Raw genomic sequence first — 9,576 nt, 5'->3', positions numbered from 1 at the left:
CACATGGTGTGCATAATTTCTGAAAAATCGAATTTCGTTTAAGACTTTTGGGATTACTCCTTATAGGCTGTTGAAGGTAGAGAGGACATGGGCTCATTAGGCTGATGTGCCAAGTGTTGGTAGATACTCGATTGTACACCTTCTAGTGCAATCCTGTGCCATGAAACCACGAGATTAGGTAGATCTCGAGCCAACCAGAATGGGAGAGCAACACTTTCTGAATGAATTACATCAAAAGGCTCGTGTTGTTTTTCTTCTTGAAATTGCTCCCGTGCCTTGTTGTATCTCCGTTTGCTCGGTTCGCCCTCATGACAGTGTATTGTAGTTGATGATGAACCATGACTTGTTTGAGAAGGAATTTGCTCCTTGGAATTGGTTGGAATGGTATCACTACCAAGAGGGGGTTAAGTGCAGACGTGCACTTGATGTCCCCGTTGTGCTAGAGCTGTGTGCAGCGTATACGCGTGGCGTTCCATGCCACCGGGGATGATGCTCGTAGGCCATTCCCAGAGAAGACCGCGATTTTTAGACTCCTTAATGGGGACTCTTCGTCAGAGAATTTTAGATGATTCCACGCGAATTCTGCGTTCTGAAGATCTACCGACCATGCCTTATTGTTAGATGAAAAGGTACAAATCGAAGTTGATGGGGTGTGACCGCGTGAAGGAGAAGAAGAGCTGGAATTGTGAACACAATAATGAATAAGAGGGTAATGGCAAGGTTGGGTTGAACCGTTGAAGGTTGAATAATGGTTTCTTGGGCTTCTTGTTCGTGGCCATACTTTCTTGGATGTTTGGGTGAAATGGCATGCTCTTGAGTGTGCGATTTTGACCAATTAGAGTTGTACTAACTGTTTAGGCAGGTTTTAGGAATTTTGTGATGTAAGTAATTGATCTCCATTATAGAATTGATGATCTACCAAATTTAATTGGTGAAGAGTGGTCCACTACTGATTTATGGTAAATTTGAATCCTGCTTTAACGTAAAAATTATGCTTATGTTTTGTGTAAGTTTGTCCTCGCTAGCTTGTGTCCCGTTTGAGTCCTATTTTAGAATAGAATTGATGATCTACCAAATTTAATTGGTGAAGAGTGGTCGACTACTGATTTATGGTAAATTTGAATCCTGCTTTAACTATAAAATTATGCTCATGTTTTGTGTAAGTTTGTCCTCGCTAGCTTGTGTCCCGTTTGATTCCTATTTTAAAAAAAAAAAAAAAAAATATATATATATATATATATATATTTTAGAATAGTAGATTGATGAAGAACGTGTGATTTAAAAATAAGATAAAATTTTGAATTTGCGTATAATATTATTTTATTAAATAATGTATAATCGAAAAGAAAAAAGAGAAAAATATATTTTGAAAATGATGGAATCAAACAAGGGTTGTATATAGAAAATAGTGCCCCATCACACTAATGTCCATCCTCTCTCTAGTTTGGTAGAAAGTCGTCGTGGCTCGACTTGACTTCTCGCACCAAACAACTCTCTATAGCATACAAGGACGGCCCTGAGACCATGAGATGTGAGACCGCACAGGATCTCATAATCACATGTGCACCATAAATAGTGTATTTTATATATATATATATATTGTTTAATTTAAGAAAAATGATTTTGATGAAAATTTAAATACAGATAAAAATTCACAAAATTCAAGAGGGAAAAAATGCCTATCGTCCAACCCATGTAATATAGCTATTTAAAATATTGAAAATTAGTAATTATACTTTAACCAATGAATAATCAAAAGGGAAATCGATATAAGAAAATACTATGTCACTAAGTTTAGTTTTTCATTATTATATGCTACCTCTCCTAAAAATTACTCAACCACGTAGCAAAAAAAATCACGTTTATTTTCAAAAAATTAAAACCCGTAAATGTTCTCATATGCATCTCAATACTCCCACAATTATTTTCAGTCCTTCACACTTTTGAATTTGTTAAAATATTCTGAAAAAGAAAGAACAAGCCCGTCGTGAATGTGACAAAAACTCATCATTTTAAAAATTGCATATTCTTTTAGGATTCCTCTCAATCCTCAGCGAGATTGCGATAATAACACAAAACAAACAAAGGAAGATAATATGCTATTTTTAATGGATTGTGATTTGTAAAGAAGGCACTCTTTTAGATTAAATGCGTGCTTCTTAATTAAATGGAAGAGAGAGACTCTTTACATTTTCATATATGGCACTTGAAATCTTAGGAATGGCAATGATGGATAAAGTAATTTGACTTCATATTTATAGCCCACCATCAACGTAATCAAGTTGAGATAGGGAATTATAGGTCCAATAAACTTAAAAGGGTCATTCAGACGTTGACAGTCTGAAAAATAGAAGCATTTATCATTTCAGATCAAATTATACAACTTTAATAGTGCATTATTGACACGACTCGATCAACGCCAATAATTTAAAAACATATGTATGCCACTAAGTAAATGCACCATCAAAGTATAAACGTACGTTGATATATTAGATAGACAATCAGACAATATTAGTGTCAACATTATTACATTCTTTTTATACAAAATTTATTCTACACTTCCAAATTCCACAATTATTACAAGTATCATAATTATTTGCTCTTAATCCTAGGACTAGCAGCAACAACAGAATTCTTACACCCAAATCCACTCTCCTTTCTCCCTTTGGCATAATAGGCAGCATTATTTTTGCCCGATTTAGGCGATACGGGCCACTGGCCCGAAGTAACAGCCATATCCCTCAAATGCTGCAGGCTTTCAAGAGTCTCAATAATTGCAGGCATTTTGGGTCTGTCCCTTGGTTGCAGACTCACACACTGTAATGCCAAAAGGGCCATTTCCTTGGCACCCTTTACAGAATACTGGCCGGCTAGTCTTGGGTCAACTAAGCACCGCAACCTTCGGGTGCTGGTCAAGTACGGTTTGGCCCAATCCACCAGGTTTTGCTCATCTTTGGGCCTTGTTTTATCCATTGCTCGTCTCCCTGTCAATAATTCAAGGAGGACGACTCCAAAACTATAAATATCACTCTTCGTCGTAAGATGACCTGCATTGTGTGATAAGATAGACTTAACCATTGATTAGGGATCGACAAGTATAAAAAATCCATAGAAGCAAATTCAATCCAATTTCCTAAAAGAATGTATTTTATATATGCGAATGAGCCAATTCTCTAGACTTTAGACTTAATGGAGGTTGGAATGTCTGAGCTCCAATGTACACCCTTTTACCCAACCACTAATTTCTTACCAGTGTTTACATACTCAGGAGCTGCATATCCATAAGTTCCCATCACTCGAGTAGTCACGTGGGTGTTTGATCCTTCAGGCCCCATTTTCGCAAGTCCAAAATCTGATAATTTAGCGTTGAAGTCCTACCAAAACATAATAATGTATTTCAACCCCCAATTAATTTTATTTGGGTCATTCTTATCCAATAAACAAGTTAAAGTGCAAAATAATTTCATACAGAATCTAGTAATATATTAGAGGTTTTGAAATCGCGATATATAACAGGTTTCTCGGCTCCATGCAAAAAAGCAAGCCCTTTTGCTGCACCAATAGCAATCTTCAATCTTGTACACCATGGCAATGAGACTGATAACCCTATAGTTATTAATTGAAAAAAAAATGATTATAAATTTATTGAAAATATAGTTTGGTGTAGTAATAATGAATCGCACTAACGATTTTAGAATATTTTTTTACAATTGCTTAATTTTCTCTTAGAAACTTACTCTTGAACAAATGATTTTCGAGGCTCCCTCGAGGCATGAATTCATATACAAGAAGTCTCTCTTCGTCCTCGCAACAATAACCGATCAACTTGACCAAATTTGGGTGCCTAAGCTGCCCAAGAAATATCACTTCGGCCTTCATGAAAAAAGTAACGGTTTTTAGTCTAAATAATAATATATAAAATCTAGGGAATTTAAGCCAGAAGGGATTAGGCAATTATACACTTTTATATTATAATGAGATTAAAGATTATTATGTTTTATAAAGATTTAAATAATTCGGAATAATATTCCTAGTAGGGCCCAAAATTTTGGGGTTTTTCCACCAAATGTCGTTTTGCTTATGGAGAGTTTGGTCAACTTCTGGGCCTTCTGAATTTGTTTTATTTTTACCAGTTCAAGACAATAATGAGACTGCTTTTTGAAATTTTCAGTAGTTAGACTAATATAAGGACAAGGGAATATGTTACCAACCATTGACTTGCTAAGAGAAAACACGATTAAATTAGAAAATTAATAAATTTTATAACTTGTCATTCTTTTGACGTAACAAATACATCTCGATTATTCTATATACATTTCTTACGTTAAATTAGTCAAGCCATTTATATAGTATACGTTATACTCTGTGTGAAAGATGTATAAGAAATTATAAATCCAAAATCCTTCAAGATTAATCCTCTCATGGCCATATCTTTAGATGAAATACTAAAAGAAACTAGAGCAAGTTTTGTTGTGCTTCTTTCGACAGCATCTATACTCATCAAAAAAATTGCTTTTAAGCATGTCATACATGCTCTGAAGCATATGAAAATAGTTATCACAATATTACTATCATACATACAAATTTAACTAAGTGAAAAGAAATTCTTACAAGCCATTCTCTGTGCCCTTGAAGCCCTTCAATATCAAGAAGCTTTACAGCAACAGCTTGGGCCTTCAACCCTGGCCTTAAACTGTCATCAACATACCCTTTATGCACAGTCCCAAAACCACCTTCACCTAACAAGAAATTGCTTGAAAAATTCTGCGTAACTCCACGCAATTCGCTAAGTTGGAAATCATACAAATCCTGTCCAAAAGACTGTTGAAGATCTTCATTAATCCTTGTAGAATTAGACCTAGTACTAAGGTCAGAAAATAATAACCTTCGAAAAGAAGGTAATGGTGCAACATTCTTGGAAAAATCAGACCTAGATGGCTTGCACCTGCTAAAGTTTCTACAAATTGAATGATCTTCCACAGAACAACAATTTGCTGTGAAAGGAATCCATGGTTTTGATTTGGAGTCCTCCATAGAGAAAAATAATGATTCGAGCTCTCGGAAAGTTTGAAGAAGGATATATGAAGAATATAAGCATGGGATTAGCTAGAAATAATAATGGGGTTTTTCTTATCTAAAAAGCAAAGAATGAGAGAGAACGTTCTTTCTTTAACTGCTCCAACCACTCTACTAAATAGGGTATTTTAGTTCTAATCTTTACTTATGTATTTCTTTTGTTTATTGGTTTGTCATATGTGTAGTGTCTTCATACAGAAAATGGTTCAAGAAAGTATATGTGGGCAAATAATGTCAGCCTGGGAGACTTTTCAAAACAGTTTCTTTTGATAAAACTTTAAGCAAACTTTGCAAGGCAGTCTAATTAATTATAAATATAGTACAATGGAGATTATCAACATAATCCTCAACATATTTTTGTGTAACATTAATTAGTAAATGTGGTTGTGCCTTCTTACAAGAATTTTGTACATAACTTGAGTATCAACAAATTAGATCACTTTTATCGTAACGAGATAAAAATGAACGATAATCTTATAGAAATTTATAATTTCATGAGAAAGAAAATGATAATCATCAATATCTTACATTCCGTTCCGTGAATAGCCAAAAGGCCTTATTCTTCCAAGTTCTCGACGCACACAATCTCCTTTTTTATTGAACAACCAACCATCTTAAATGTAAAGATAAAACCGACTTCAATAGAGTAAAAATTCATTGGTAATCACCTAACTTACAGTGTTGTTCATTTTAAATTACCAATCTTTTCTTCTTTGAAGTTATATAACTACATTATCATTTTTGTCTTATCTTAAGAATTCAGTCTTGTTGAATTGACGTATTACTAACGTGATTTACGAAAATGATGATGCAACATTAATAAAAAAAAAAATTCCATTAATACATTATTTTTATCATTTAGATAAAAAAATAAAAATAAAAAAAGTGCGCTGTCAGATCAAATATGTCTTCAAAATGCGTTTAAGCACAAAGAAATATTGTCCCAATCAAATTAATCATATCATTAATCTGCTATGATAATTTGAACAAAGTGGGACCCACTCAAGGCCGTCCATGTAGGGTTTGATGAGTGTCCAAAAGCAACAGGGTGACAACAGCCGCAGCTTCTCGCTTGTTTTTCTGTTATTACATAGAAAATAAATTATTTTTTGGTAATTGATGATAGCTGCATATAACTTATAAGTAATAATATCTAGGAGTTGTTACAAGTATGAGGTTATAAGTGACGTTCAAGTACACAATTTTCCTACTCCAATATAACCACCACCCTTGGATGCTCTAATCCTAATGTCATTATCCACAAATCGATATGTTTAGCTAAAAATCTTTACGTGTGGATTAATTCTTTAGTGAACAAGTAACTTATTTGTTGATTAAAGTTAAAAATGAGTAAGATAGTTACCTGTTTTGATAAAAATGTTGAGAAGACTTGTTTTATAATTTTTAGCTTGGTGTTGTTTCGAACGGGTTAGTCGCTAACAATTAAAAGGGATCAAGCGATTGTGTAAGGGACAAACCTTTTGAGAAAAAGTCTCAAAAAGGGGTGTTCTTTTATTGACGATGACTTTACAATTGGAAATTAAAAACAAAGTGTCTCCAAGGAGAGCAAGCACACGAGTTACTGAAAAAAGTGTTTAAGTCTTAAACTAAGGAAATTAAAATTACATGTTCTCTATTCGAGAGTTTTTGATTCGCTCATTTGCTCTATGTATTTTCTCCCTTTTATACTTCATGGACGATCTCTTTATAATCAACCGCCTAAAAACTGCTTGATCGTTCTGCAACTGCCCACTTTCCTCATAATGGCCAGCTTGTCATGAAAACTGCCTTATTTAACTGCTGTCATTACTCTTCGTCGTTCAACCGTTTTCGATTGAATTCCTTGAATCGTGGAACGTGATGGGGCTGCTTTACTAACTGCTTTGATAACTGCACTTCTTGATAACCACAACGCTTTACGTTTGTTAAGACTTTGGGCGATTTGAAGGTTTTGGCGAGAATAGAGTAATAGCTCTGGGCGATTGCATGGCAGTCCATTCGCTCAGATTCTGGGCGACTTGCTATCTTGGGCGATGACGTTACCCCGTTCTTGGGCCTCCCTATTTGGGCCTTCATCTTGAATTGTTTGATTGGATTTCGTTCTTTGGGCTATCTGATTTGGGAATTCTCCAATTGGGCTTCATTCCTTGGGCCGTTCAATTTGGGCTGAATTTTTATGTGTCAACAATTACCCCCCAATATGGCAGAATTAATAATAATTATTAAATTTTGCCATATTCACTTTGTGTTTCCAGCAACATTCGAGATTTTCAAGAATTTCAATCATTGTTTTCTTCCATAACTTGAAAAGGTGCGTCGTTTTGCAAACCCTTATAACCCTCAAACACGCCATTTCACTGCACCGCTAAATCACGCTTCAAATTTTTTGCGTCTCTACCACGATTTACTGTTCATCTTTTGCTTCCCTGCTACGTAACCTTGAAAAACTTCGTTCCAACTCAAATGGCTACTTCACAATCTCAAGCTGGCGACTTCTTTAGTTTTGATGACTTTCAGGAACTTCTGAGTCGTCCATACATAACTCCGAGTTTTTTCGCGCCCGCCGATGTTGAACGCAATGAGTTCTACTTAGGTCCTTTCTTCAACAATGCAGAGGCAGTTAAACAGGCGGCGGTGGGTCAGCTGTTTCCTTATACTCAAGGCCCTCCATTTCTAAACTCTCTGTCGCTGGAGCCACTTCGCGAAAGAGGTATTAACAGTTGACCTAAATTTGATGTAGCTTTCCGTAGGTGGCATGCTCGCCTTGTGGGTCATGGTCCTACTAAGACACTTTTTGATAGCGCTAGGATCTCTGATTCGTTAGAAATCTCTATTCGCCCCCTTACTTTTGATTCAGCACTCTTTTGGATTGCTTTGAGTTTTTGGTCTTCCGAGTATAATACATTTATTTTCCCTCTTGGCCCCATGTCTATTACCTTAAGGGATGTTGGGCCCTGGTGAATCTACCACCTTTGGGCGATATCATTTTTCCTGGTATCTTGGTTTCTGGTGGCGCCCCAAAGTTTGGTAAAAACTACACCGAATCTTATTCAAACTTGCAAACCCTTCACAATCATTCGAGCGTTGAACCTTCCCATACTGAGCGAGTGGCATTCCTTCTAATTTGGCTTTGTAAATATGTTTTGTGTGTGCCAAGTATAAAGCTCTCCCTGAGTTATTTACCTATAGCGCACGAATTGGCGCGTGGCAGGCCTTTGAATTTATGTTCTTTCTTCTTGACTGCCCTTTATAGAGTCATGGTCTCTCTTCAAACTCAATTGAAAAATGGTGCATCTCCCACTGGCAGTGGACCTCTTTGGTTCATTCAACTGTGGTTGAGATCCTATTTTCCATTGCTTGGTGCTCCATCAATTTCTCGCTCCTTTGCTAGCTGTTATGGGCTAGCTATGGAGCCCTTGGCTCCTGTAAATATGTCGAGAATGGACATTTTTTCATTCTTTTATTCTTTGGATTCAATCTCTTCCTTTTTTTCCTTTTACTCCTTTTTTGACTCCAAACTATGTACATCCCCCTCCACTATAGACAGCGCGAGCACCTCCCTGCTTATTTGGATCCAGTTTTTAACCGGGAGGGAGCTATTTCATGATATTTTAACTGGGACCAATGCCAAGGCAGGGGTAGAAATTTATGCTCCCCAATTTTTTGCTCGCCAACTTGGTTCGACAAAACTTGGCCTGTTCCTCCTTGCTATTTAAGGAACTTAATTGACCGTTTTCATACTATTAATAAGGCGGAGGCAGAGGCTATAAATGCTTGTAATCTTCTTTTAACCAGCCATTTTTCATTAGCCCACTTCAATTCTAACCACGCCATTCACCCTCTTTTTGAACAGCTCTGGCCGTCAGTGAAGCACAGATTATTTGCGACTGACGCCAATCGTGCCTTTCATTCACTAGACCAACCGAGCATTTCTTCCCCTCCTCCTGTTTTAGTCACTCCTTTGTCCATTCGGAGTCCTTCTCCTTCTCGTCGCACTAAACAGTCTGCTCGTCCATCTTCTTCTCTCCTTACCAAGCCTACTACAGCCAAGAGTGCCCCAAGCCGCAAACGGCCAGCCTCAGCATCTCCCATTCTGAAGGATGATATTGATGATGATGATGATGATACCCCTCTTATCGTCAGGAGGAAGGTAATTAAATTGGTTTACTCACAAGCATACTTTTCCATACTTGAAACTTTTCTGTGTGCTGATGATTTTTTGGACTTCTCAGAAAAGTTCAGCCTCTCCTTCAAAGGCTTTGGCATCGACAGCTCCTGCTCCATCATCCTCTGCTGAGGCTACTTCATCCAAACCTGTTGATGAGGGGACTATGCTTAAAGAGACATCTTCAGTCCCAGAATCCTCATCACAACCCATGGATGAGCCACCTTCTTCCCAGGGCATCAACCCCCAAATATCGAAGCAGAAGGTAATTCAGTTTTTTGATGCCTTACCTTTGCTTGTGCTATTGGTTTCTGATTTGTTACTCTTGATTTTTT

The 9,576-nt window shown here is 36.8% G+C and overlaps 1 protein-coding gene across 1 annotated transcript; it reads right to left on the bottom strand.

Annotated features, from left to right (window-relative positions):
* Positions 1 to 2,465: 2,465 nt before the first annotated feature.
* On the bottom strand, positions 2,466 to 5,152 carry LOC111386659 (probable serine/threonine-protein kinase PBL15). The gene is made up of 5 exons (XM_023011120.1): positions 4,612 to 5,152; positions 3,738 to 3,873; positions 3,470 to 3,606; positions 3,251 to 3,374; positions 2,466 to 3,047 (listed from the first exon to the last, which is right to left on the bottom strand). The coding sequence occupies exons 1-5, from the start codon at positions 5,032 to 5,034 to the stop codon at positions 2,593 to 2,595; spliced, it is 1,275 nt and encodes a 424-aa protein (XP_022866888.1). The 5' UTR covers positions 5,035 to 5,152; the 3' UTR covers positions 2,466 to 2,592.
* Between the last annotated feature and the right edge of the window lie 4,424 nt (positions 5,153 to 9,576).

The sequence above is a fragment of the Olea europaea genome, unplaced genomic scaffold (genome assembly GCF_002742605.1).
Source record: "Olea europaea var. sylvestris unplaced genomic scaffold, O_europaea_v1 scaffold3641, whole genome shotgun sequence".
Taxonomy (NCBI): domain Eukaryota; kingdom Viridiplantae; phylum Streptophyta; class Magnoliopsida; order Lamiales; family Oleaceae; genus Olea; species Olea europaea.
Note: the sequence above shows the minus strand (reverse complement) of the source record. Positions and strands in the feature narration are given on the sequence as shown.